The sequence below is a fragment of the Anguilla anguilla genome, chromosome 9, assembly GCF_013347855.1.
Source record: "Anguilla anguilla isolate fAngAng1 chromosome 9, fAngAng1.pri, whole genome shotgun sequence".
In the NCBI taxonomy this organism is placed as follows: domain Eukaryota; kingdom Metazoa; phylum Chordata; class Actinopteri; order Anguilliformes; family Anguillidae; genus Anguilla; species Anguilla anguilla.
The window spans coordinates 50,053,717-50,081,245 of record NC_049209.1 but is presented as its reverse complement, the minus strand read 5'-3'; the positions used below and the strand labels follow the sequence as shown (position 1 = coordinate 50,081,245).

The 27,529-nt window shown below is 49.1% G+C and overlaps 1 protein-coding gene across 10 annotated transcripts in view; it reads left to right on the top strand.

The window, feature by feature from the left end:
* synj1 (synaptojanin 1) overlaps nucleotides 1–27,467 on the top strand; it is a 32,292-nt gene extending 4,825 nt beyond the window's left edge. For 2 of the 10 annotated variants that reach the window (XM_035432957.1, XM_035432958.1), the window contains exons 6-31: nucleotides 1,200–1,283; nucleotides 4,229–4,290; nucleotides 4,708–4,804; nucleotides 4,923–5,098; nucleotides 5,535–5,616; nucleotides 6,516–6,665; nucleotides 7,393–7,549; nucleotides 8,058–8,081; nucleotides 8,367–8,558; nucleotides 9,029–9,113; nucleotides 9,638–9,778; nucleotides 10,292–10,484; nucleotides 11,117–11,275; nucleotides 11,451–11,607; nucleotides 11,697–11,814; nucleotides 11,965–12,183; nucleotides 12,393–12,471; nucleotides 12,734–12,896; nucleotides 13,169–13,363; nucleotides 13,724–13,759; nucleotides 14,033–14,155; nucleotides 14,750–14,788; nucleotides 18,624–18,670; nucleotides 19,951–20,140; nucleotides 20,252–20,730; nucleotides 23,649–27,467. In XM_035432957.1, the coding sequence (XP_035288848.1) occupies nucleotides 1,200–1,283; nucleotides 4,229–4,290; nucleotides 4,708–4,804; nucleotides 4,923–5,098; nucleotides 5,535–5,616; nucleotides 6,516–6,665; nucleotides 7,393–7,549; nucleotides 8,058–8,081; nucleotides 8,367–8,558; nucleotides 9,029–9,113; nucleotides 9,638–9,778; nucleotides 10,292–10,484; nucleotides 11,117–11,275; nucleotides 11,451–11,607; nucleotides 11,697–11,814; nucleotides 11,965–12,183; nucleotides 12,393–12,471; nucleotides 12,734–12,896; nucleotides 13,169–13,363; nucleotides 13,724–13,759; nucleotides 14,033–14,155; nucleotides 14,750–14,788; nucleotides 18,624–18,670; nucleotides 19,951–20,140; nucleotides 20,252–20,730; nucleotides 23,649–24,413 (4,212 nt within the window). In that variant the 3' untranslated portion in view covers nucleotides 24,414–27,467. Of the gene's footprint in view, nucleotides 1–1,199; nucleotides 1,284–4,228; nucleotides 4,291–4,707; nucleotides 4,805–4,922; nucleotides 5,099–5,534; nucleotides 5,617–6,515; nucleotides 6,666–7,392; nucleotides 7,550–8,057; nucleotides 8,082–8,366; nucleotides 8,559–9,028; nucleotides 9,114–9,637; nucleotides 9,779–10,291; nucleotides 10,485–11,116; nucleotides 11,276–11,450; nucleotides 11,608–11,696; nucleotides 11,815–11,964; nucleotides 12,184–12,392; nucleotides 12,472–12,733; nucleotides 12,897–13,168; nucleotides 13,364–13,723; nucleotides 13,760–14,032; nucleotides 14,156–14,749; nucleotides 14,789–18,623; nucleotides 18,671–19,950; nucleotides 20,141–20,251; nucleotides 20,731–21,532; nucleotides 21,557–23,648 lie in introns of all 10 variants that reach the window. The other 8 variants (XM_035432965.1, XM_035432964.1, XM_035432959.1 and 5 more) reach the window with 8 other exon arrangements.
* The last annotated feature ends 62 nt before the right edge of the window (nucleotides 27,468–27,529 follow it).

The window sequence follows — 27,529 nt, the reverse complement described above, 5'->3', positions numbered from 1 at the left end:
TGGCTGGTTCATTTGGTTACGACACCACTCTGTGGTGTGTGCATGAGCCTCACAGTGTCAGTTTGAATCCAGACTGTGCCAACTGTGGGAGGGTTCAGCTGGGTAGGGGGCCGTGGTTCATTGCTCTCCAGCGACCCCTGCTGGTAGATCAGGTGCCTGTGCACTCAAAGCTGCATATGAAAGGTCTCTGTGAGAGCTTAACTGTAGTCAGCGGTGTGAAAAGAAGCAGCTGGCGACACCGCCTTTCCAGAATTGGCACTGGGGTTTGCGCGTGTATATGGGTGCGGTTGCATATGATTGGTCGGAATTGTACATTATAATAATAAAGAAAAAGAAAATAATTTAAGAAATATCCATGCTCAATAATGTGCAGTTAAGATGATACTGCATATTCCAACATGCATACTGCCTCCATCAGTGAAATGGGGCTTTGGTGCCAAAATCTTTAATTAATGCTGTTCGCTAAGTTATAGCTTAGTCATCTCATGAATCAGCCATGTTTATTCCTGGCCAGTGTGATGTGCTTTATTTTAAATACTTTTAACTCTTCATACTCCAGTAAAGGTCCTATAGATTACTGACCGTTTTAAAGAAAACATTTGTTTTTGAATAATATTCAAGCATTTGTTTTGTCCATATGACCGTAGATAATTCTCAGTGATCCCGCAGGAGAGATTTCAGATTTCAGCGGCATCTAAAGAGTTAAAATTTTTCCCATCTGCTTGTTTTGACACGGGTGGGGTTTGTATTGTGCCGGTGTTTTGCACTGGGGCTGCTGCTGCCTGTGCTTCCAGGATGAGGATTAAGGATTAGCCTGTGACTTCTGAGCCTTTGAATTTGACCTCCCACCACGTACCTCCCACAGTTGCTCTCGCATTGATTTCTCCTTCTCATTCTACTCTGACACACAAAGTACCATAACTAGTCTGGGTTGCTCATATGGTTTGGGTGATTTAATTTGAGATCTGCTCTTTCTAGTTGTGTATTTTGTTGTTCCCCCCCCCCCCTTCACTGTTAACGTTTTAGACAATTTTAAAATTGAAAAATTTTAAATTTTCTATTCATTTACCAGATTCTCTTTATTTTTAGTGACCTGCATTGTTGTTGTGAAAAGCATGAGCTGTTATTTTGTGTTTATGATTTTTTAGTAGTACAGGAACTACGTATAACTAGAAATCTGTTATTGTTCAAATCTGCAGGTTATTTTCCTGGATGATAAAGTGTCTTCCTTCATTCAAATCCGTGGATCTATACCACTGTTTTGGGAGCAACCTGGAATCCAGGTGAGGGCGAATTTCCCCTTTCAGAAGGAATTGTGCTTTTGGAAAAGCTGCTCGACTGGATTTTATTTAATGGGCCCATCTATTTTTTATTTGGACATTATTTGACAGAGGTTGCAAATTTAAAAAATGAACAAATATTTGTATGGCTATACGTTCCCTACTGAATATATATACCTTTTGGTTATATATGACCATGTGCATACATCCACTGACCTTCAAGGGATATTATTGCATCTGAATTAAATCCACACTCCAAGTCCATGGAGGAGGATGAGAACCTGCATCTGGTATTTCTGTCCTTTCCCATGATACATCTGGTGATGAACTGGCATGTGTACGGTGGAATTTTGGTGCGAAAGTTCTATATTAGACAGGTGTTTGAACTGGTGGCATTGTGTTATTTAGGGTACTGTCACAGATCTGAAAATCTCCAATAATGATTATGTTATCAGAGGTACTGGAGATGTGCCTTAAATATACCTGGGCTATTTTGTAGCGGGTGTTTCAATTCGGTCCACAGAACCTTGACATTGCACAGCGCAATGGATCAGGGCTCTGATTGGTGCAGAATTTGGTCACTCATGGTCACTTGTTTACTCAGCTGATTGGCCACTCTCTTCCTTTGGTGAAAACAAGTATTTCCCGGGATAAAATGGAATGTGTTGTAGATTTCAACCTTAAAAGGACCGACAATGATCACGAATAAGCTCTCCCGATGAAGCTCGCCCCTTCCCTTTCCAAAAAGGTCGGTTTGGTTTTTGATAAAACACCTGCCACTCCGATATCGGAAAACATTGGCACCACGACTTTAAATATTTTGTGGAATCGCAGCATCCCAAATATTACAGCTGGTGTCTGTGTTCCGTATCTGATGCTCTTCCAGTTTCCCTGCTGTATTTGCGTGTGAATATAGCACTCAGAATTACTTTGCTCATTTTCATCTTTCTAGATTGCTACATCTCTACCTGACTGGGTATCTAACTTCTTTCATCTAGGTAGCAACTAGTTTGAGCTTCATGGTTAGCTGTGGTAGTTATTTTTTCACATAGCCAGCTAGATAACTACTCTGCAACTAGAAAGCTTTATAGGTGCGTGGCTAGCTATCTGCCCCGGTAGATACAGTGGGGCTGCCAATCATCTACCAAGTTATGCAATGTTAGATTTTTGGGTCCTGATATTTCATATTTTCATTATTACATTTTACTGCTTCCAGTAACAGGAATTGTTGGCATCAGTTTGTCATAAACGTCAACCGCTAGAATGGCAATTCAAGCACCGCTAATTGGATACTTTAGCGGTTTTGGTTAATTAGCTGAAATGTTAGCCTTTTAAGGAAGTGGAGGTGAAATGATATTGTTGGGAAGGGATGCTCGCCATGTTGTCTGTCTTTTTAAGGTTTCTGTAAATGTCAGTTAATGAACCGAATGATGTAATAGGTGTCAGTTGTTGAACCGAATGATGTTGTAGATGTCAGTTGTTGAAATGATTTGTCTGACTTCCTGGCTATCGTCATTGTTACGCAGTGTGCTTTCTTCCGCAGTGTACGGCCTATGCATTATTCTGTGTGATTGTACTCGTTGACCTTGTCTGATTGCCGGACGGTACGAAAGCGTTGTTGGACAAAGGGAGGTGCATTCCTCGGGCCGTAGGGAGCCTTTGCCAGAACGTGTTCATTTATAATGCTGGCAGCAACCTGAGCTCTCCCTAATGTGGGGGAAGACACTGCATCAAATATTAACGCCAGGTACCTGCGGAGAGAAAGAGGGAGGGAGAGAATGAAGGAGGGAGAGGGGGGGAGAGAGAGGGAGGCTGAGCGACAGAGGGAGAGGGGGGGGGAGCGAGAGGGGGGCATAGAGAGAGGCTGAGAGACTGTAGGAGAGAGAGACGGAGAGAAAGAGGGCGGGAGAGACAGAGAGAGAGGTTGAGAGACTGAGGGAGAGAGAGGGAGGGAGAGACAGAGAGAGAGAGAGGTTGAGATACTGAGGGAGAGAGAGGGAGACAGAGAAAGAGAGAGGGGGAGACAGAGAATGAGAGAGAGGGGGAGGGACATTAGCAGCAGTGGCAGCTGCTTGGTCAGGGCCCACCCCACCCCACCTCTGCACCACAGGGGCAGTGTACAGACCAGCAGGGATGTCAGGTAGACTGATGTTGCGGTGGAGGGAGAGCTTCCCTGCGCTGGGCTGGGCTGGGCGTGGCCGGGGTGCGATGCGGCGGGCCGCAATCGTGACTTAGACGGCTGTGACTCACTCACAGGGAGGGAGGGAGGAGCGGAGGGAGGGAGGGAGGGAGGGAGGGAAGGTGGAAGACGGGCGTCTGGGATTAATAGCGTACAGCGCCGCGTCGGCCGCCGCTGGGCTCCCTGGCGTAATCGGGAGCCGGAATATGCAGCGCAGGCAGTTCTGTGGCAGGCTGGGTAATCGCCATGGCGATCTGCCCCGTGGTGATCCGTGCTTGCGGGCAGAATCTGAGTCATTGGGAATGGGTCATGTGACCCTCTGTGGAGGCCTGTCCCGCCAACGATGGGACACGCGGGGATTCTGTGCCTTCAGCCCAAATCTCTGGAGCGCTGTGAGCGGGAACCACACTTTCAGTTTCCCCCGTGCGTTCATGGCGTGCCTTCCCCTGAAGGTCAGACCTCAAGGTCAAGAGCAGTGTCACACGTAGTGCAGTGGAGGGCTATTGCAGTTGCACAAAGAAAGCTTCACGCCTTTTATCCAAGCGCAGAATAAATATTTTTGGGGCACCATATGTTGTTAATGTTATGGTATTATTATATACTCTTGATCTTCTTTGAAGTTTTTTTTGTCTGCTATTGCTTTCCTGTTTAAATTGGTCAGGACTACCACAGGAACAGTTGTGGCATGCCCCTGCGTGAAAGGTGATGTTTATGTTTTGGTCTGTCTCCCGTTGTGCCCCCCCCACCCCCCCACCCCACCCCCTGACAGGTCGGCTCGCACCGTGTCAAGCTCTCCCGCGGATTTGAGGCCAACGCTCCCGCTTTTGAGAGGTAATTAAAACGAGCGATAGAAAGGGGGGGAGAGAGGGCGATGGCCTTTGGTACACACGGCTCATCTCTGACTCCCTGGCGTGCTGAGGCAGTGTGATATCGCAGGCCTGCCGTGTGGGAGTTCAGGGTTATCCAAATGATTCATCCGTCTTCTGTGCCAAGAGAGACAAACCGGACCACCAGCACTGCCAAGTCTATGGATTTAGCGCAGAGAGGTAGGAGTGTAAAATGAGCCTCCTCAGGAGATAGAGGGGGGGGGGTAGAAATTAATATAGGTGATATTAGGGTGGACCCACTCGCCCCCCCCCCCCCCCCACACACACACACAAACTGGTTACATTACCACTGCACAGTAGCAGAAATTATGGCTTTTTTGGATCTCACCTGTGCACTGCCCCCCCCCCCCCCCCCCCACAGGCACTTCAGCGCACTCAGGAAGCTCTACGGCAAGCAGGTGATCATCAACCTGCTGGGGATGAAGGAGGGGGAGCACATGCTGAGCAAGGCCTTCCAGGTGGGCGGAGCCTCCGGCTGTCACTCACCCTCTCCGTGTGTTGAGATGCGGATGTGAGATGATGGAGCGGCGTTGTGATTGACAGCCCTGACTCCCTGTGCGCTCGCTCCGATTCCAGAGCCACCTGAAGGCCTCGGAGCACGCGGCCGCGGTCAAGATGATAAACTTCGACTACCACCAGATGGTGAAGGGCGGCAAGGTGGAGAAGCTCCACAGCGTCCTGAAGCCCCTGCTCAGCAAGTTCCTGGAGGACTGCAGCTACTTCAGCTACTCCGGGGAGGCGGGGGTCCAGAGGTGAAGTAAACCGAGCACCCGGGGGGTTACCAGGGGGGGAAACCGAGGGCGCGTTTCTGAGGAGAAGAAACTAAAATTTTTCTGAAGTAACGTATGAAACCGCTAGCCAGGTCATCTAGTAGATGCGATGACCCTTGGATTCTATGAGCAGGTTTGATGCAGTTCTCTAGACCAGGGCCGCCCAAGACTGTTCCTGGAGATCTACTTTCCTGTTGGTTTCCAGTCCAATTCTAATTTGGCACACCTAATTCATGAGATCTCTGGCTGTTGAATGAGATACGCTCTGTTTGGGTTGTAGTGAAAAACAGGTTGGTAGATCTCCAGGAGCAGGGTTGGGCAGCCCTTCTCCAGACAGTAGGCTAATTACGAGGCTACAGTGTATGGGCTGAATGGCCCGTTCTTGTCGTGAAGCATTCCAATGTTGTGATGATCTTAGGAGTCAAAGCGGAACCATTCGGGTGAACTGTCTGGACTGCCTGGACAGAACCAACAGCGTGCAGGCCTACTTCGCCCTGGAGGTGAGTGCGCAACGGGTCCTGGCTGAAATGTTTGGGCTGCGAGCTCCAGTTCCTCCACCTTTGCTTCGTGCTGCAGCACTGCTGTCAACAGTTATATACTGGATAGACTCACTCACTCACACATACACACACACACACACACGTACTTCCTCTTCTTTATTTTCCCAGAACAGTCGGTTCTGCTCCCTTGGGTTCACACCCTGCCAGTTTTCACGTTCGAGCAGCAAACGATCATCCTGCCCCCCTCTTTTACTTCCTTATATTTTACCTTCTGTACCTTTGGTACTGTTTCTGTTTGGGAGAAACTTCAGTTCCCACGTTTAGCGGTTATTCCCCTGCTGAGACGTGTCTACTCACGAGGGCCTTAATGGGGATCAGAGTCTAGGCCGGGGGTGTAAGCTCCGGTCCCAGAGCACCGCCTTGCCTGCGGGGTTTTTGTGGTTTCCTTTCAGTCTGCTGCCCTATATAGGCCTTGGAAACCAGATGTGTGGACTCTTTAGCCGGTCAGTGACTTAGTTACATTACATTACATTTATTTAGCAGACGCTTATCCCCAAAGCGACGTACAAACGTGCGTATCAAGGTCATTGGAACAACTACAAAACACAGGTTTGATAAGGTACAATACTCATTTTGTACTGTAATTCATAGCCAAGAATGCAAAGTCCAGTTCATTCAGTGAACATTAGTCAAACTAGGGGGCAGTACAAGATACAACATTAGAATGTTGATACAAAGTACAGTAAGTGACCCCTTAGGTTGAACTTAGGTTATGCACTTAAGTTCTGAAACGTTCCAAAAAACCAGCAGATACTGTGGCTCTCTGTGACAGGGCTATGACATCCCTGGAGTAGACTCTGATGGTTCTCACCCCTCCCCTCTCCCCAATTCCTGTGCAGATGTTGCCCAAGCAGCTGGACGACCTGGGCCTGGATAAGCCCCAGCTGGTGGGTCGCTTCCAGGAGGTCTTCCGCTCCATGTGGTCCGTCAACGGGGACTCGGTCAGCAAGATCTACGCCGGGACGGGGGCCTTGGACGGCAAGGCCAAGGTACGCGCGCCCGAGGAGAGGAAGGAGGAGCGCGATGATGTCATTTGTGTCGTGACGAAGTGGATTTGTGATGAGCTCTAACGTGTTGCGTTGTCTCCCCCCTGCTCTCCGTGGATGATCTCGCTTGGGTGAGTTAACGTGCCCGTTCGGCCTGAGTCTGAGTGCTGGGGGTCTGTCAGTGGAAGAGGGAGATGGAGAGAGTGGGTCTGGGAGATGATGGGAGAGTGAGATGGACGGAGTGGTCTGTGAGATGATGGAGGAGAGAGAGGGAGAGAGTGGGTCTGTGAGATAATGGAGGAGAGAGATGGAGAGTGTGGTCTGTGAGACGGGAAGAGAGAGATGAGTGTGGTTGAGAGATGTGGACGATTGTAGAGTAATAACTGGGCCAGCTGTGGACTTAAAATTGTTCCATTTGTTTTATCTTGTTTGATTGCTTGAACAAGTTATCCTATTTTTAAACCATAAAATGGGGAAGTGTGAAATGTATCTGTGCTTCAGCTGTGCCCTGTAGACAGTAAATTCTCATGTACTGCAGAGACTGGCATGAGTATAAGTGTGTGTGTGTGTATGCATGCGTGTGTGTGTGTGTGTGTGTGTCTCTGTCTGTCTGTCTGCCTGCCTGTCTGTCTGTGTGTGCATCTGTGTGTGTGTGTGTGTGTGTGTGTGTGTGTGTGATTCAGTTACAGAAGTACTTACGCCCTGCGATTTTTCCCGCCAGGCCGGAAAGCTGAAAGATGGCGCCCGCTCGGTCACCAGAACCATCCAGAACAACTTCTTCGACAGCTCCAAGCAGGAGGCCATCGACATCCTGCGCCTGGGGAGCACCCTGAACAGCGACCTGGCGGACAAGGCCCGTGCGCTGCTCACCACCGGCAGCCTCTACAGTAAGCAGGGCGGCGGCCGCGTGTCGCCACAACGAGACACACCTTTAGTGCTTTATTGGATGCTAAAAATAGAAGAGTTTTGGCCTGACTGGACCCGGTGATGATATCTGGGTTCTAAGATGTTTGTGTCATGCTTTGTTTGACAATGAAGCTAAGGTATTAGGCCCCTAACTCCCACAGTTTTAATTCCCAAGTTGGAATAAGACCATGCAGCCTGGTGTTCCGCACGGGCCTACCTCAGGTCCCCTTACAGTTGTGTCTTTTGGGCACCTTTTTTCCAAAAGATTTTTTTTTTATTGTTTTTGATTGTGGCCCTCCACAGACAGTCAGGTTTTATGATTCTCCTTTTGGTGGAGTGTGTTTGTGTGTGTGTGTTTGCGCGTGGACACGCTTGCTTCACGCTATAATCTGCTGTCTGTGACGAGGTTGATTCTGTCAAGTGTTCTGATTCTGTTATTTAACTGTGATCCTTCTCCTTCCTCCTCCTTCCTAATGCTTACGCCGTTAGTTTCTGAGCCCATTTTGCAATCAGGTACAGTAGCAGCGTGTCTGTACATTGTCTTGTGCAAGTGGTGCAAATTCATGAACTAATGTCATATAATTGTATTTTACTAATTGAAGATTGGTGTGTTGTCCTTTCTGAATCACGTTATCTGTTGTCAGATCAATTTACCATCAAAGGTGTATTTTCCCTGTTATGACATTTTCATATTTTACGCCTCTGTTTTGGTTCATTATTCAGTTACTGGAGAACCTGTTACTTGCTCTCGACCCCTCTGTTGATCCCTCTGTTGACCCTTGACCTCTCGTGTCGCAGCATCTCCCAGAGTGCTCCTGGGCATGTGCCAGAACCACTACAAGTACACCACGCCCAAGCAGATCCGCGTGTGCGTGGGCACCTGGAACGTCAACGGCGGGAAGCAGTTCCGCAGCATCGCCTTCCGCAACCAGACGCTGAACGACTGGCTGCTGGACGCCCCCAAGATCGCCGGGTACCCCGACTTCCAGGGTGAGCGGGGCTCCCTGCTGGACGATATCCCAATGTGCTGTTTCTCTGCAGATTGCGTTTAGGATCTATATGTATGCACACACAGACACACACACGCACGCACGCACACACACAGACGCGCACACGCACACACACACACACACCGACACACACGCACACACACATACACACACACACGCACACACACACACACACACACACACACACACTGCAGTCTGTAAGTGTTTGTTTAGCTCTGTGCTCCAGCACACAGGATTTGAAATAAAACAGTGAAGACTGGCAGTTTTAATTTGAGGGCATTTACATCCATATCGGGTGAACCGTGTTGGAACAGCTGTTTATTTGTGTCGTAACCCCTGTTTTTGATATATGAAGTATTTACAAATGCGTTCATTTTGTTTTATCTTTGTAATAATGGAGTTTCGTTGTCCTGAAAATGCAGACGCCATTTTGTTTCTGTTATCTCTCAGACAGCAAAGCCAACCCCGTAGACATCTTTGCCATCGGATTTGAGGAAATGGTGGAGCTGAATGCCGGGAACATCGTCAGTGCCAGGTAGGAGCCGAGCGGAGCCCTCCGAATGGTCTCAGCAAACGGTTTTAAGTGAATCAAAAAGCCACAGTCTGCGTGCGCGTTTCAACCTGTCGGCTTTTGGGGGGAAAACCCAATAACATGCAGGAAATGTTTTCGTGTAGCGGTAACTTTATTTTAGCTTTTGTGCAGATAACAGGATCTCAAGCTGTTTTTTTATGAAGGCTAAATCCAATATGCCCCCCTCAGCACGACCAATCAGAAGGCTAAATCCAATATGCCCCCCTCAGCACGACCAATCAGAAGGCTAAATCTAATATACCCCCCACATCACGACCAATCCGAAGGCTAAATCCAATATGCCCGTCTCAGCACGACCAATCAGAAGGCTAAATCCAATATTCTCCCCTCAGCACAACCAATCAGAAGGCTAAATCCAATATGCCCCCCTCAGCATGACCAGTCTGAAGGCTAAATCCAATATGCCCCCTCAGCACGACCAATCAGATGGCTAAATCCAATATGCCCCCCCCCCCCCCCCCCCCCAGCACGACCAATCAGAAGCTGTGGGCGGCCGAGCTGCAGAAGAACATCTCGCGGGACCACAAGTACGTGCTGCTGGCGTCGGAGCAGCTGGTGGGCGTGTGCCTCTTCGTCTTCATCCGGCCCCAGCACGCCCCCTACATCCGGTACGTCCGCCGCCGCGTCTGTCCAGCCTCCGGTAATCGCAGAATCCCGCCGTCGCATTGTTCGCGGGTTTTTCCCACGTCTGACTCCGCGTTATCCCGCCCGCGGGGTTATCCCGTTACGTTGGCTTAATGATGGATTTATTTTTACTGCGTCCGACGATGCCATCTTTCTCCGAAGGCTGAAATACTATCGTCTTTGGCTCAAGCGCTAAATAAAAAATAATGAATTTAGAAAAAAGAAATGGTTGTAACCCAGCTCTGTGGTTTACGGTCATTTGTGAGGTTTTTGCGTCAGTGCTGAAGCTCCTATAATGCGAGTAATTCATAGTGATCTCAGGATTGTGTTTCACTATCAGGCGGACAAGCGATTGTATTCGGATGTTAGCCTGAGAGCCAATTTTTAGGCTAAAGAAGTGCTTCAGGAAAAGAAACCTTTTCCAGATGCACCTGGGCAAATTACTTGTATCCTTTTGGGCAAATTGACATTCTAAACCTTCTGGATTGTCTTTCCAGGGATGTCGCCGTGGATACTGTGAAGACGGGAATGGGCGGGGCCACCGGGAACAAAGGAGGCGTGGCCATCCGCATGCTGTTCCACGCCACCAGCATCTGCTTCGTCTGCTCCCACTTTGCCGCCGGCCAATCGCAGGTCAAGGAGAGGAATGACGACTACAACGAGATCACCCGCAGGCTCAGCTTCCCCATGGTAACTGCGGAATTCTGCCTCATGAACATCCCCCCCCCCCCCCCCCCCCCCCCCCTTCATCTCTCTTATGATGTCACAGAGACTGGCTTTCTCTCTGCCTCAGGGGTGTGGCTGTCGATCTGTAGGCTCCTGTCTTTGATTACTTCTCCATAAATGCGCCATGTCCTTACATCTCATGAAGAAATGCTGCATCACCGCTGCCTTTCTTATTGTGTTGCATCTGGCCTGGTTCTTCTTTTTAACAGATGTGCGTCAGCAGTGTTTCCCTGCTGATGCTTCAGTGTTTCATGATTAACTCTTTGAGGTGTGAGATCACAACTATGTGTTTAGAATGTTCTTAACTGAACGTTCCATTGCTGATGTAACAATCACTACTGGTAATTGAAAGCGATGGAGTTCTAGAACACTTAGAATTCTGAAAAAACATTCCCAAAAAAATCTACCCTTCAAAGGATTAATATTCAGTATTAGTGTATGTAGCTCTTCAGTGTCAGACAGACCACAGAATAAAAGAACCGCTTGTATGTATGTATTTGCAGTGTGCTGTACAGTCCTGATAAATCCTCCTGTTGTGGAGGGTACATCCGTAGCCTCTTACTCATCCGGTGTGTGCCGTTATGTGTGTCCCACAGGGCCGGCTGCTGTACTCCCATGACTACGTGTTCTGGTGCGGGGACTTCAACTACCGCATCAGCCTGCCCAACGAGGAGGTGAAGGAGCTGATCCGCCAGCAGAACTGGGACGCCCTGACGGCCGGAGACCAGCTGGTGGACCAGAAGAACGCCGGACACGTAAGCCCTGCCCCCTGCCCCCCCCCCCCCCCCCCCTTCTCCTGGGGTCCCGAACCTCTCTGCTTTTATTGTCCCCTTGGTGTGCCATCATATCATTAACCCTTTAAGGTGTAAGACTACAAATGTGTGATTAGAATGTTCTTAATTTCTTAACGTTATGTTGTCCCCTCTCCAGATTTTCAGAGGGTTCATCGAGGGGAAGATCGACTTCCCCCCCACCTACAAGTATGACCTGTTCTCAGACGACTACGACACCAGCGAGAAGTGCCGGACCCCCGCCTGGACGGACCGCGTGCTCTGGAAGAGGAGGAAGTGGAACTTCGACAAGTCCGGTGAGGGGCGGTTATAGTCACCTTCAGGCTTGAGGCTGGTCTTCCAGGACATCGCGAACATTCAATTGTCCGTTTTGTGCGTTTCGCAGCCGAAGAGATGAATGTGGTGGCCTCCATTTCCAATGAAGAGGCCAAGCAGCCACACCCCTGGAGCCCCGGGACGCTGAAGTACTACGGCCGGGCCGAGCTGAAGACCTCCGATCACAGGTACCATCGGGTTGTGCGCGGCCCATCGACCCAACCCACATCCCAAACACTGGGGTTCCTCATGGGCCTGTATTAGGTCCGTTTATATTTATGGAAACCGGGTGCATATTTGAAGCGTTTTGATTGGCTCTGAACCCCCCCGCTCCCCAGGCCGGTGGTGGCCGTCATGGACGTGGACGTGCTGGAGGTGGACCCCGAGGCCCGCCACCAGGTGTACAAGGACGTGATCGCCCTGCAGGGCCCGCCCGACGGCACTGTGCTCGTCTCCCTCTGCGGCTCCGGCTCCGGCGAGGAAGACTACTTCGACGACGCCCTGATCGACGAGCTGCTCGACAAGTTCACCGCCTTCGGCGAGGTCATCCTCATCAGGTAACACGACTACCAATCCAAAATGGAGGTTTGACTGCTGCTGGCAAGATGAATATTTTTATGTATCAGACTACATTTTAGTACTGAGTGAGTACAGTAACCGTGTGAGTGGAGTGACAGCTTCAGTTCTGACTCTGATTGGTTAATAGCTCCTGTGCAGTGCTCTGTGGATCTGTAACCTGTGTGTTCTTGTTTTTTTTTTGGGACAGGTTCGTGGAGGAGAAAATGTGGGTGACGTTCCGCGAGGGCTACTCTGCTCTGGCCGCTCTGTCGCTGAGCAGCTCGACCGTGAGTTCCTGCCTCGGCAAAACGGATAAAAATCTCACAGACAACTATAAAAAAAATAAATAAAAAAAACCAATCCTGTTCTGTGTCTGTGCATGTGTCTGTATGTGTGTGTGTATGCGCATGTGTCTGTATGTGCGTGTGTCCGTGTGCATGTCTGTATGTATGTGTGTCCGTGTGTGCGTGTGTCCGTGTGCGTGTCTGTATGTGTGTGTGTCCGTGTGTGCGTATGTTCGTGTGTGTGTCCGTGTGTGTGTATGCGCAGGTGCTCGGGAAGACCATAGATATCCGGCTGAAGAGCGCGGGCTGGATTAAGAGCCTGGAGGACGAGATGAGCGTGGAGCGGATCTGCGCGGGCATCCCCACCTCCGCCAGCTCCACGCTGCTGGCCGAGGACGCCGACTTGGGCGCCGACTACGACATGGAGGGTAGGGAACGCCGCGCCGCGCCACGGCCATGGCGCACGGTCTCCCGCTCTCAGGAACCGCAAAAACGCCGCTGCCCGGGGGTAGAGGAACTGTAGAGGCATTATGGGTATTAAATGGACGAATGTTGGAAACGCTGAAATTGTTGGTGCAAACACTGCTGCTTGTTTGAGAGTGGTGATGTTGTTTAAACGCATGCTCGTTTTGAGCGTGCGGTAATACCCCTCAGAGCGGTGTGTGGTTGTGAGCGGTGCTGTTCTGTTCTGGACCGGCAGGTGAGGTGGACGACTACAGCGCGGAGGTGGAGGAGATCTTACCTCAGCACCTGCAGCCTGGGGCCGGGTCAGGACCTGGGACCTCCCCCACGCCGTCCCCCAGGGGGAGCCCCTGCCACTCCCCCACCCATGGAGAACCCGCAGCCCCCACCCGGCCCAGCAGGGGCGCCCCTCGCACTGCCGGACCCCCACAAGGTACGCTGCTCAGAACAACTTTACTACCCGTTTACCCATTCTACTGCTCTCTCTTGCATTGTACTGCATTCTACTGCTCTCTGCTACATTCTACTTCTCTCTACTGCATTCTACTGCTCTCTGCTACATTATACTGCTCTCTGCTACATTATACTGCTGTCTATTACATTCTACTGCTCTCTACTGCATTCTACTGTTTTAACTCACGCTACTGTATTTTATTGGTTTTTATTGCATGCTACTGTATTATACAGCATTCTACTGCACTCTGCTGCATTGTATGGCATTCTAATCCATTCTTCTGCATTCTTTCATGTTTGCGTTTTTTTTGGTTTGCTTTTTTTTTTGCCTGTAAAATAGGATTAAGTCCCACTCCTTGTAGGAGGGAACTTGCAGGTAAAGAAAGTTTTGCCTTCCATGCACTACACAGTGTATAGTAGGTGTGTGTTTTTGGTGTGTGTGCATTAGGTGTGTGTTGTGTGTGTGTGTGCAGTAGGTGTGTGTTTTTGGTGTGTGTGCAGTAGGTGTGTGTTTTTGGTGTGTGTGCAGTAGGTGTGTGTTTTTGGTGTGTGTGCAGTAGGTGTGTGTTTGGTGAGATGGTGGTGGAGTGCTGCGGTCCTCATAAAGCAGTAAAGCCTGACTCAGTGACCCCCTGCCGTCTGTCGACAGGCTCCCCCGTGGACCAGCAGCCCTCCTCCTCTCAGAGCCTGGAGCCCAAACGCCAGCCCCCGCCCCGGCCCAACGCCCCCCCGGCCCGGCCCGCGCCCCCCCAGCGCCCACCTCCTCCCTCAGGTACGGCACTAAACCCACCCCCCTCTCACCCCACCAGAGAGGTCTTTATTCGGCCAGGCTTACAAAGCCGGTGTGCCTGCTTTGTAACCCGCCGCTGTTGCCGGGCAGATTTGAATGCGAAGAGCCTCATGACGCCCAAGTGCTTCAGACCAGTCATTGTGCTGGTCTCAGACTCCTGAAGAGAAGACCGGCACAGGGACAAGCTCATCACTGTCGCACTTGTACCTCCAAATGGAGCCTGAATGGCGTGTTCAAAAGCTGAATGGATGACAATACCTGCTCTGACCGATGCACTTCAGAAGGGCTCGAGCGTTCATTTTGAGGAGGTACTGTGCCAGTCTTGTGGTGCTGTCACAATGGACTGCCACTCTCATGATTTAGCCTTCTGTGCGCTGTTTTATTGTGAATTGGTGGCGGCGTGTAGGTAAGTGTGGGAACTACGGTCTTGTTTGGATGAGTGGCTGTTTCTGCTGAAAACACCGGTTGTTCCCGATCGCAGGTGCGGTTGTGCTTTTTTATCCCCAACACTGTCTCTTGACACTGATTGGTGTATGATCAGTCATGTGACCACAATTTTGTTCTTTGCGTTTAAAGGCGGTAGAAGCCCGACGCCGGCTAGGAAAGATCTGGGAGGTAACTGACGTCTTTTCACGGTGTAAAAACGCGGCCTACCCCATGCTAAGGCTTCCTGTACTGTGATTGGCGGTAGCTGATGTGTCCTGTGTCGTGGTTGTGAAGCTTGCTGCTCTTCCCCCCCATTCTCTCCAGCACCATTCAACCCAAAGTGCCCCGTGGACATGCAGTAACATCGTTAACACGTTCACCATTCAGCACCATTACCATTACCGCTGTTTTAACCGAGGCTAACGTGCTAATCCTACGTGCTAATGCTAACGGAATCCACTGCTAGCTTGTCTGTCTCAGGGTGAAGGTGGTTTGTGTTCAAACCCTGAGTTTGTGTTGTGTAGTGAGTCTTGCCCTCATGTAATCCCCATTAATGCACAGCACAGCCATTCCAAGATGGCGGCACATTTGGATGAAGTATGACCACAAGCACACACATTTGCCCATCCAAGTTGTGAGAAAATATCCGTAAAATGAAATTAGTACATTTTCTTGTGAAGCATACGAGCTGGGGACACACTGTAGGCATGTGTGGCACATACTGCGTCCCTGGTTGGTTCAGATGGGGTTGGGTGTTTGGCTGAGATTGTACTTTTACAGTAAATGTGGCCTAGATCGTTTCCCTCTAGTCTGTTAGCGTTAGCCAAGTAACTGTCATGATGACACGGTGCATGATATTATTATTTTTTGTTTACGGTTTGTTTGGGAGAGAGCTGTTAATTTATCTGTCTTTTCCCCTCCCCTGCTTCTGGTTTTTTACTCAGTGCTTGGTATAGGCTTGTTTTCCTTTGTGTTCCGTGAGCAGGTGTGCTGGTGTTTTGTTTCCCTGGGTAATCTTTGAGGCTCTCGTGTTCCTCGGCTCTTGCTTCTTTCATGCTTTGTCTCGACCGCTACATTCCAACACTGTTATTTGCTTTCGCCCCCAAAAGACCTCGAAGAGCCTCAAATCCCAGCGATTCCTATGAAGGACCTGGAAGGTAACGACTCTGAATCTGTCAGCGGACTGGAATGAAAGGGCCTCTGTCCTCCTTTTACCTTCCAGCGAGCTGTCCTGGAGAAACCTTAGGACTTGTTCATAGGGTCAGCTGTAGGCCATTACACTGATTTGAACCAATCAAATTGCTTTGATCTTGGGGGGAGGGGAACCTGATTGGTTCAAATCTGAATAGGCGCTGACGACGACTCTTACTAAGTGCGAAGCCCCATTCCATCGCTAGCTTGGTGTCTTGGGTACCTATACTCTCCTGGTCTGTGTGGTACATGTAGATCATGTGACTTTATAGATCATAGAGCTGTGGCTGTTCGCAGTGTGGAGTTTGCAGTCTGTGTGTAGCAGCTGTGTTTGTAGTGAGCGAACTGAGTGGTTGTTTGTGTGGAATTGGTAGGTATAGGTATGTAGCAGGTAGGTATAGGTATGTAGCAGGTAGGTATAGGTATGTAGCAGGTAGGTATAGGTGTGTAGCAGGTTGGTATAGGTATGTAGCAGGCTGGTATAGGTATGTAGCAGGTTGGTATAGGTATGTAGCAGGTAGGTGTAGGTATGTAGCAGGTAGGTATAGGTATGTAGCAGGAAGGTATAGGTATGTAGCAGGTTGGTATAGGTGTGTAGCAGGTAGGTATAGGTATGTGGCAGGTCGGTATAGGTATGTAGCAGGTAGGTATAGGTATGTAGCAGGTTGGTATAGGTATGTAGCAGGTTGGTGTAGGTATGTAGCAGGTTGGTATAGGTGTGTAGCAGGTTGGTATAGGTATGTAGCAGGAAGGTATAGGTATGTAGCAGGTTGGTATAGGTGTGTAGCAGGTAGGTATAGGTGTGTAGCAGGTAGGTGTAGGTATGTAGCAGGTAGGTATAGGTATGTAGCAGGTAGGTATAGGTATGTAGCAGGTTGGTATAGGTATGTAGCAGGTTGGTATAGGTATGTAGCAGGTTGGTATAGGTATGTGGCAGGTCGGTATAGGTATGTAGCAGGTTGGTATAGGTGTGTAGCAGGTTGGTATAGGTATGTAGCAGGCTGGTATAGGTGTGTAGCAGGTTGGTATAAGTATCGGTGTAGTGAGTGAACCTCAGTGTCCTGAGCGTTAATCGCTGTTGGAACGTAACTCTCCCGCCGCCGCGAAGGGCAAAGAAGCCCTGGACTTTCCCGCGCGGACCTCACCGGTGAGAGACGGAGCGCTCACAGACGGGTTTCCTGCCCTAACGAACTCCCAGGTGGGCGGAGCGCGTGTTCCGCCTGATGCGCAGAGAGAGAGAGAAAGTGAGGGAGAGAGAGAGAGAGAGAGTGAGCAAAAGAGAACTAACGAAAGTGACTTGGAGAGAGAGACTGTGTGAGAGAGCAAACGAGAGACAGAAAGTGAGAGAGAGAGAGACGGAGATGTATAGGAGAGAGAGCAGGAATAGAGAGAGAGAGAGAGAGCAGAGGGAGAGAGCATCCAGGTGCGGCCAACGGAAGGGGGCGGAGTCTCTCCCAGAGATGAGCTTGGCGTTTCCCTGCAGGTGCGTCCTCTCCGCTCAGGTGCAGCTGTGCAGGGCGCCCGCAACGCGTCCGTCATTGGAGTCGCGTGGGAAAGCGCCGCCGTTGGCCGAGGGGCAGACGGGCCCGGGGGGCGGGGCTTAATCCGCCCTGACAGTGCGCCAGCCAATCCTGCTGCTTATAATGAAATGGGAGCCGGGCGTGTGGGGGGGGGGATGGGCTGGGGGGGGTGCTGATATTACTCACAGCTCCAGAATCTTCTACGCCTCCTGTCGGGACGCCTCTGGGCCACAAACAATATCAGAGGCGTGGTGAAAACCCTTATTTTTTTTAATAGCTGCACCGTGATGATATGGCACAAAAAGTGGACTGTTTTGTTGTGGATTTGGGCTTTAGTTCCCCCGCAGACCCGTAAAAGGCAGAAGTGAGGCTTATAAAAAGCCACACTTCATCGATCTGCTGCCCACAAATAAAAGCCGTTTCCCAGAAGCAGCCTTTTGTCGGTTGTGTGCTGTTCCGGTACACCCTCCCCCCCCCCGGAGCGGCTCGTGTCACCATTCACAAGGCTGACGTCATTCGCTGAGAAACACCGCTTTATATCACGCTTTTTATGACGCCCAGTAATATCATGCTCTTTGTGACACCCCCAAATATCACGCTTTTTCTGTCAGGCTTTCTTGTGTGTGTGTGTGTGTGTGTGTGTGAGAGTGTGTGTGTGTGTGTGTGTGTTCGGCTGCTAACGGTGTGTGTCTGGTGTGTGTGTGTGTGTGTGTGTGTGTGTGTGTGTTCGGCTGCTAACGGTGTGTGTCTGTGGTGTGAGTGTGTGAGTGTGTGAGTGTGTGAGTGTGTGTGTGTGTGTATGTGTGTGTGTTCGGCTGCTAACGGTGTGTGTCTGTGGTGTGAGTGTGTGAGTGTGTGTGTGTGTGTATGTGTGTGTGTTCGGCTGCTAACGGTGTGTGTCTGTGGTGTGTGTGTGTGTGTGTGTGTGTGTGTGTGTGTTCGGCTGCTAACGGTGTGTGTCTGTGGTGTGTGTGTGTGAGTGTGTGTGTGTGTGTGTGTGTTCGGCTGCTAACGGTGTGTGTCTGTGGTGTGTGAGTGTGTGTGTGTGTGTGTTCGGCTGCTAACGGTGTGTGTGTGTGTGTGTGTGTGTGTGTGTGTGTGTGTGAGTGTGTGTGTGTGTGTGTTCGGCTGCTAACGGTGTGTGTCTGTGGTGTGTGTGTTTGTGTGTGAGTGTGTGTGTGTGTGTGTGTGTTCGGCTGCTAACGGTGTGTGTCTGTGGTGTGTGTGTTTGTGTGTGTGTGTGTGTGTGTGAGTGTGTGTGTGTGTGTGTGTGTTCGGCTGCTAACGGTGTGTGTGTGTGGTGTGTGTTTCAGGTCGAGGGCAGCCTACAGCGGGTCCACCAGGAGGAGCCCAGAGACCGGTCAGTTCCTAAAGATCTTCTATTTACTGATCAGATCTTTTACTCCTTACTGCTTTCTATACTTCCTTAACTAGGAGGTTCTTCTGGCTCTTTCTTATGCTATATGCCAGGGCTGCCCAACCCTGTTCCTGGAAATCTACTGTAGCTCAAGGAAATCTCCAGCTGTTGAATGAGGTGTGCTTTTTAGGGTTGCAGTGGAAAACTACAGGACGGTAGATCTTTGGCAACAGGGTTTGGCAGCCTTGCTGTATGGCAGACCTTGCTTAGGATGTTCTGTCTTCAACCACACCACTTCATAAATATTTATAATTGCAAATCAGAATGCCTCTGACCTCAACCGTGGCAGAGACCACGTTTTCAGTGTGAAGGATACAGAGCTGACTATCTGACCAGTGTGTAGAATGTCTGTGCTTTTGTCGCCAGCATTCTTGCTCTGTTCAGCGTTAACCCTTTAATGTGTGAGGTCACAAATATGTGATTAGAATGTTCTTAACTGAACTAACGCTAACTCTGATGTCACCATCACTACTGGTAATTGAAAGCGATGGAGTTCTAGAACGCTGACTTTGAATTTTGAAAGAACATTCCAAAAAAACCTGCTGTTCGATGAGTTAAAGATCAAGACGTTCTTCCTCTCTGTGAACCATTTGTTTTTCTGCACGAGTTGCGTAAGTGCCAACGTGACTCAGGTCCGCACCATCTGTTATGACTGTGGCACGGTTTTGCTGAGAAACTGACTCAGTGGTGTTATTGTTTGGAGAAGGGTGCGTTTTGAGCATTTTAAGTGGGATGGATGTTCTCTGTTTGGAGTCCTAACATCAGGCATGTTTGAACACTCTCTGCACTCACAACTTCAGTGACGCACATCACCATTTGAAAGCAGACCCAATATATTTTTGTTCTCCGTACCAAGCTAAAATGATATTAAATGATAGTTAACCCATTAAAGTGTGCGAACGTAAATATGTGCTTAGAACTGAACGTAATGCTGATGTAACGGTCACCATGGGTAACCCGGAAGCAGTGTGGAGTTCTAGAACTGTGAAAAAAACATTCCAAAAAACACGTACTCTTCTAAAGGTTAATCGTCTGTTATACGAAAGATTGTTTTGCTTTCCGGTATACAGAAAAATCATACAGTAGCACGAGCACTACAAACAGTCTCTGAGGTGTCAGTTCGTTGATGATGTGTTTAGTCTTTATCAGTCCTTTATCAGGCATGTGTGTTTGTTTCCTTCTCACTGACCCTGTCCTCACCCCCCCCGTTTCTGTGTCTGCAGACCATTCCCCCCCGAGCCGGAGTCATCAGCGTCACCCCTCAGTCCCGGCCCCCCCCTCCCGCTCACCCCGGGGCCCCCCGGCCCTCCCCGGACGTCCACCCGGGGGCGCCGCGGCCCACCAGCGAGACGCACCCCGGGGCCCCGAGACCCGCCGCGGGCCCCCCGGGCAAACCGGCGGACCTGCCCCTCGGTCAGTTCGGCGCGGGCGCGCGGCTCTCCCGAGTTTTACCGCCGGAGCCTTCCGACGAGCCGTTCGGCGAAAGCTCACGCGGCTTCTGTGCTTCTGTCTGTTGTTCCACAGGCCCCACGGCGCAGCAGCAGATGGCCCCCCCAATGCAGCCCACGATGGCGTCTCCCGTCCAACCGCAAATGGCCACCCCCATGCAGCCCACGATGGCGTCTCCCGTCCAACCGCAAATGGCCACCCCCATGCAGCCCACAATGGCGTCTCCCGTCCAGCCGCAAATGGCCACCCCCATGCAGCCCACGATGGCGTCTCCCGTCCAGCCGCAAATGGCCACCCCCATGCAGCCCACGATGGCGTCTCCCGTCCAACCGCAAATGGCCACCCCCATGCAGCCCACGATGGCGTCTCCCGTCCAACAGCAAATGGCCACCCCCATGCAGCCCACGATGGCGTCTCCCATGCAGCCGCAGATGGCCACGCCCATGCAGCCCACGTCCGCCCCTCAGCCCAACCCGGGCCTGGCGTCCCCAAAGCCGCCGCCCCGCAGTCGCTCCTCCCACGCCCTGCCTGCTGAGCCCGCCCCTTCCTCTCAGGTCAGTCTCCCGCTCTCCACACGGGGCGTCACAAAGGATAACACACAAGGCATGATGGGAGTTGAAGTCCAGCTCCCGAGTTCATAAACAGTCTGAGTAGGAATGCTGATCTAGGATCAGTTTTGCCCTTTAGCTCATAATGGATATACGGTTAGGAAATGGAAACCTAATCCAAGATCTATACTACTTCTCTGAGACACAGTTATCTATGTATTTTAATGAGCACCAGACTACATATCCCATCAGCCCCTTGGAGAACTGTTTGGTGGCGCTTTGCCTTATAAATCCGCACCTGATCCACCTCTTAAGTGTGCCGTCTCTGCTTACACAAGGGTTATGTTCTAAACCACTCCCCCCACTTAACCTCACCTGTTGCGTGCAGGTGCATTCCCTGTGTGACTTGAGATGCATCCCATAGCACTGATCTGGGATCATTGTTGCCAAATGGAGCTGGCAGTATGATAGTGGTTCTGATTGCCAGATAGACCAGTTCCCTCTCTTCAGAAAGTTTATCATACATGCGTGGTTCTGCTGAAGACATGCCGACTGCCAGACTCGACTTTCTTTCTGTGATTCAGATGATGAGATATAATAAAAAGAAGCTTGAATAATTAGGTGGAGCGGATCTTCTGTCTTCCCATTTTAAATCTCTTCCCTCCTTCACAGTGAGGCTCCTGTAGTTGAGATTAAAAGCCCCTAATAGCCCCTTTTTGCCCCAGTGTCCCTCCTGAATTTCAAATGCACAAATGTCGCCTTTCCCCGCTGCTTTTCCTGACGGCTATCTCTCTCTCTCTCTGGCAAGCAGGAGCAATCGTCAGGGTGACAGGTATTTAAGACTCTTTCAGTCTCAATCTTACCTCCATTGCTCTCCCATTTAGTCACAATGTATGAATCCGTCCATACATTGGCGTTCACTTGCATATTTTAGTTTATTCGTTCTTTTTTCCCCTCTGTATTCATAAGGTGGTAGTTTATTTTCAGTTTGCCATCTTTTCTGTTGCGATCATATACTGGTGTAAGGTTTATTTCCTTTTTTTTCTTCCTCCAATAACTTTTTTTTTCCCCGAACATGTCGCTTCACAGTTCGGACTTGTCTGAATCATCTCAGCCTAACACCAGCTTAAATTAATGTGGTGCTTCCTTATCAAAGGTCTTGTGTTTGTGTGGGCTCATGTTTCTGACACTATTAGGCAAATAGCAAGTGCTGTCAGGTAGAAAACCGTGTAACTTTCTGTAGTTGTTCCATAGCTTTGGCCTACACACTTGAGCAATGGGAGTGAGTAGTGGAGCCTTGTAAGCTGTGTCACTTAACAGTGTTTAGTGTTATTGTGATGAGTTGTAGTCTTAGGGTGATGACTTGTAGTCTTATTGTGATGAGCCATCCAATCGACCAGCAGGGGTTGCTAGAGAGCAATGAAACGGTACCCTATCAGGATGAGCCACCCAGCAGCCTTCAAGCAGATTTTGTCTTTCAAATCAATTTTCCACAAGTGTGGAAAGTAATCTTCCCCTGAGAGAAGAGATATAATGGGACAAGAACACATTCATTTTCAATTATCATACACTAAAAAGACTGCTTTTATGATATATTAGTGGATGGGATAATTTGCATACATGCTTCCTGGCTACTGTCAGTATAAAGGTAAACAGTTGGCTGACAGACATTAACATTTCAAGGTGACTTGCTTTGCTGGTAAGCGTGGTGGAATGATTTTACGGGCAAGACTGTTGGCTGGATAGCATGCCAACTGTGACATCATAACAACAGAACGGGTTTTATTATGACACAGCAGTTATTTTGCCAAGGTAGCTCTGACATTTATGCCTGCATATCTTAAAGGGTAATTACACTCTAGATCACTTTTTTTTTTTTTTTGCTGTAAATGTGTTTGTATGGCTACTTTATAATGAAACATTTTAATCCATGCTGTTTATTTCATCGTTTCTGAAATAATAATAATAATAATAATTCTGAATAATAATTTTATCAGAAACACCTGGTAGAAAATGTCTTGGTGCTGCCCTCTAATGTTTGAAAAAAGCTTTCTGTGTTCCACTCTGGGCCCGCACCAGTCAGGACATTAGAGTACCAGTTTGGAGGTACTACTACATCATGTAAATGTCAATCAAGACATCAAGTTGCTGTCCACAGATTTGTCCGTTTACTTTTTAATTACGACGGAACACTGCCGGCACCTGATTGGCTAGACTCGTTTCGGCCCAAAGTTTTTCAAACATGGCGGCCTGTTCATAAACTCACTTTCCACCTAAACAGTCGTCTATAATATGTTTCTGAAAGCATTTGAGGTGAGGTTCCTGAATATTGATTCACATTTGATCTGCAACGCCTGCAACGACTGTTTGATCCAAATTTAATGAGCCTGGCGCAGCTCCACTGTGCAAATGAATTTGCATACAGAACACTTTTTGCAAATGAAATGGAAGCACCCACCCCAGGGCGCATTTTTCAAAATTGTGCAGTAGGCGGAGCCAAGCTGAAACAGTGAGTGCAGTTACCCTTAAAACCGCTGAAACACTTTTACACACAAATTGTGTATCTGGCTACGGTCCCTAGAGTTAAATTAGTTTCTTGTGTTGTCAGTATCTCTCTTCATAGTTATTCACAAGCACATTTCATGGCAACGTGTGCATGCACGTTTACATGTGTACGTGCCTGCTGTCCATAGTGTTTAGATTAGCCTTGTAGAAGAACGCAGTAAGGATGCATTATTTACACACAGAAAGAACAGGTGTGGATTTCACCACACCTCTCCACTCGTATCCCTCTGAGACGTGAAGAATGGACGTGTGTGCCAGAGGATTAATCCCAGGTGTTGTGTGGATTGATTATTGCTGGGATTAGTTGTGGGGTCGTGTTTGCTGATTTCCTGTGTCGTTTCTTCCTCTTGCGGCGGCAGGTCAACGGCGTGAACGGATTCCAAAGAGAAGCACAAAGGAAAACCGACCCCTTCGCCCCCCTCAGTTCCGGCCTGCCGCCCTGCACCTCCTGGCTCAGCACCCAGCCCCTGACCCGAAGCTGTTCCCTCCGCCACGCCCCAGCCCCGCCCCATTCGGCCCTGTCGGCGTCACTCTCCCTAAACCCCGCCCCCTTCTCCTCCCAGCAAGGCTCCGCCCAGCTCCCGCCCCCGGTGCCCTCGCGTAGCAAATCCCAGGAGGCCCTGCGGGCCTCGCCCAACCCCTTCCTGTCCGACGGCCAATCGGGAGGCGCCAACCTGTTCGCCGGCAAGCCGGTCCCCGCCCAGCGCCGCTCGCTCACGCCCGACTTCCACTCCCAGCAGCTGGCGCTGTCCGGCAAGCCCCGCCTCCAACGGGCCGTGTCGGACGTCCCACGCCCCGCCCCCTTGCTGGCTCCGCCCCCGGCGCCAGGGAAACGTGCCCAGCAGTGGGTGACCTTTGAGGAGGTTTTTCCCACCCCGGGGAGATCTACTCCAGCTGCGCAGTGCCCCTTTCCACCAGTCACTGCCCCAAACCCCGCCCCTGCGCATCCGCACATCCCGTTCCCCAGCTCTGGGTTCGACTTGGACGGCTGGGGAGCCCCGCCCACTTCCACAATCCCAGGATTCCCTCCTCCCGTTCCGTCAAGGACTGACTCTGGCAACCCGCAGATACCCTTGAGGCCAAGCAACAGCTTTCTTGCCTCTAAAGAGTTCACAGAAAGATAGAATTATTATAGAATATAAGGTTTATTTATCATTTATTGTAGAAATATGGAGAAATATAATAAATGTATGTGTATGTATGGTCTGTATAAAGCAGCAACAAGTGTGTACCCTCACACCGAATCTGAGTAAGAAACGTATTGATGTTCGACCAGGTAGGAGGTGCTCACGTACTCCACTTGTTTCAAAAGACTTTGGTTGTTCGGTACATCCATGTGGAATCACGTTGTTTTGTTCTTGTTTGTTTCCTTGTATACGTGTTTCCGTAAGTCCGATGGATATTTCACTCTGGCGGGAGATGCGTGCCTGTGTCTGTACGTGCGCACAAATATATGTTGAACTTGTGCAATATTATAGCTGGTGTTTCTGGCCACGAGCTATTGGTCTCCGCAGCCGCTCTGTGACTGACATTCTGCATCTTTTCAGTGTCTCGATTTCGATGGCGTCACATCGCTAATATGCACATTTAAACCGAATGCACCCAGTAAGCCCTTATCGGAAATGGATGGGGACATCAATGACAGGTTTACACGTGCGGGTCTGGTGACGCACCATACAAACTGGAATGGTTGTTTATCTCTAGGATGCGCGTCTGCGAACAGACGCTTTGGAGAGACCGTTTTTGCGGCGGCGTTTCCCTTTCTGTGTCGACGTGTTGCGCCGAGTGTTTTGAATGCAACGTTGTGTTCCGTTTCGGGATCAGCCACAGCGAGCATCGGTTCGTTTTTTCCCCGACACCCTTTCAAGTTGTGAATGTACAAAAAACTGTCATTCGTAGTAACTGACTCCTTTTCCGGACCATACTTGAAACGGTGTATGCGTTCTCATACAGGGCATTGGAGTGGGGTGGTGACCCCCTGCATACAGATTTCCACATATCCACTGTGAGTGAGGCTTCCGTGTCCATTCCCTTTGCATATCCTATCCTCTTATGGTTCAGGAGTAATACTGGAATTATGTATAGTAGAGTATATATGTGATGCAGTATATGCATACATAGTGTCTTATGTATATTTTGTCAGGATGCGTGAATTGGGAAAGTTACTCCGCAATGGACCTGATACGCACGTGGTGTATGTATGCATATGTATATACAGTACATACATACATATACACACAGTGTATACCGTACGTGCGTATATGCCACCATTTGTTGCATTTTATCCAAAGCTGATATAAGTACAGACTCCGTTCGCGATGAATGTGATGTGCTTCTGTCACGTTTTGATGGGAACTTTGGAGATGGCATTATCAGTGACCGTGTTTTTTCCGCGAGGGTGCTTTTTTCCGTGCGGCTAAATACGCTGCACTTGCTTTTGAAATTTACATTGTAGTTTCTTGCAAAGATGGTATTTTGTTTGTTTGGTTTTTTTTAAAGAAAGGTATTCTAAATGAAATATATTTATTATACTGTAGTTGAGAGGTACTGTGCTGTGGTAAGAATTTATTGTTGACCACTGTGTTGTGTGTGTTTGGGGAATTCAAGTGGTTTTCGCAGTCTGTCCGAGCTGCGCTGTCTTGGTTTGATGGCAGTTATACTTAGCTACAGTAAAATAGCCTCGTCCGGATTAGAAGTCTAACGGGTACCGCATTCGTTTATTAACTGGAAGAAATGGAGAGTCTGGATCTTACACTACGTTATGGATATGTTTGCTTTAGGAAACCCAGATCATGATAATAATCTAATGTGTTAAAGAAAATAAACTTCAGTTATCTTGTTACTCCACGTAGGAGAGCTGTGACACCGTCGGTCGCTGGGAAACCGCTTCATAATGCGGCCTTTCTGTTCTTAGCGGGTCAGCATATATTTCAGTGTCGGGCTTGTGTTACAGTCGTGCTGTTGAGGAGCTAGGGTATCGCTGTTACTGGTTAGGGTAAGTACGAGGTTGCGTCATTTTTGCTGCCATGTGTGACGAGCTGGCGCAAACACTGCCACAGCGCGCGCGTGAGCAGCTTTTGCAATTATCAAATCGCCGTTGGTAGTTCACCCCTGTATATTTTTTGTACTTTTCTGGCTATTACAGTGCGCTTCATTCATTTTACGAGTGTTTTGTGGTTTGCTACTCCTACCCAAGAGCAGGTAGTTCAGTGGTTAATTTCCCATAGATTTCACCCCCCCCCCCCCCGAGCATCGAGTGTTTGGAGTAGTACTATAATAGTCTGTTATCCCACCTCTCCTCTCTTCCACTTACAAAAAAAACAAGTGTTCATTATGCCATATACATTTTATGTGATATATAAACGTGGTGATGTCAGAAAAAATACCGGTGACGTCAGTATTGTAATTCTAGTGTCCTATCTGCAAGTCTCTATCTTGGTGTTAACCGACAACAGCAGCTTTTCTGTGAAGCAACCAATGGGTGGTTAAAAGAATAAGGAAGAATTACAATTTGTGGGAGGAAGAGTGTTGTTGTAAAAAGTGGGAAAAAAAGATGGTCAAGGCTTTTCTAAGCACCCTTTACGACTGCCACTGAATTCTGCCATCCTATTTGGCCTGCGGACACTGAAGGACTGGGTAATTAGATCATTTTAATTTAGATCACGGTTCGGTAAAACTATTTTACCAACGCTATTGTAATTTTTCGTGCAGTATTTTTCACTTTTATTAACATTCTTGATATAATTGCAATCCAAGTCTTGATTAAAGTACAACTATTTACTCTAGACGCATCTTTTTTTCCTGCTTTGGTTATTGGTGATGGCTAACCACTAAAATACATTTATGCAGTTAAACACTGTGCAGTAGGTATCAAAAGCATTACATTTAGAAGACGAGTGCTTACGAGTCTGTGGTGTTATGTACGAGACAGTTTTATAGAAAACAAAACGACTCCTTTTGTGAGATTTGTGTCCCTTTATTATTGTACAACCATATAGAGACGCTATTCTGTGTTGTTGACCATGCTCTGTGTGTATTTAACAAAACAGAAAATTGGAATTCATGTTATAGTATATAAGACCCCATGATTACGTGCACAGCTTCAGAAACGGCACATTCATGGTTGACGCAATTGGTGTTGTATGTATGCAATAATAAATGTAAATCAACCAGAAAAACATTGCCTGTGCCTGTTCTGTCCCGTCGGGGGTACTCTTTGACTGGATTATCAGTTTACCTT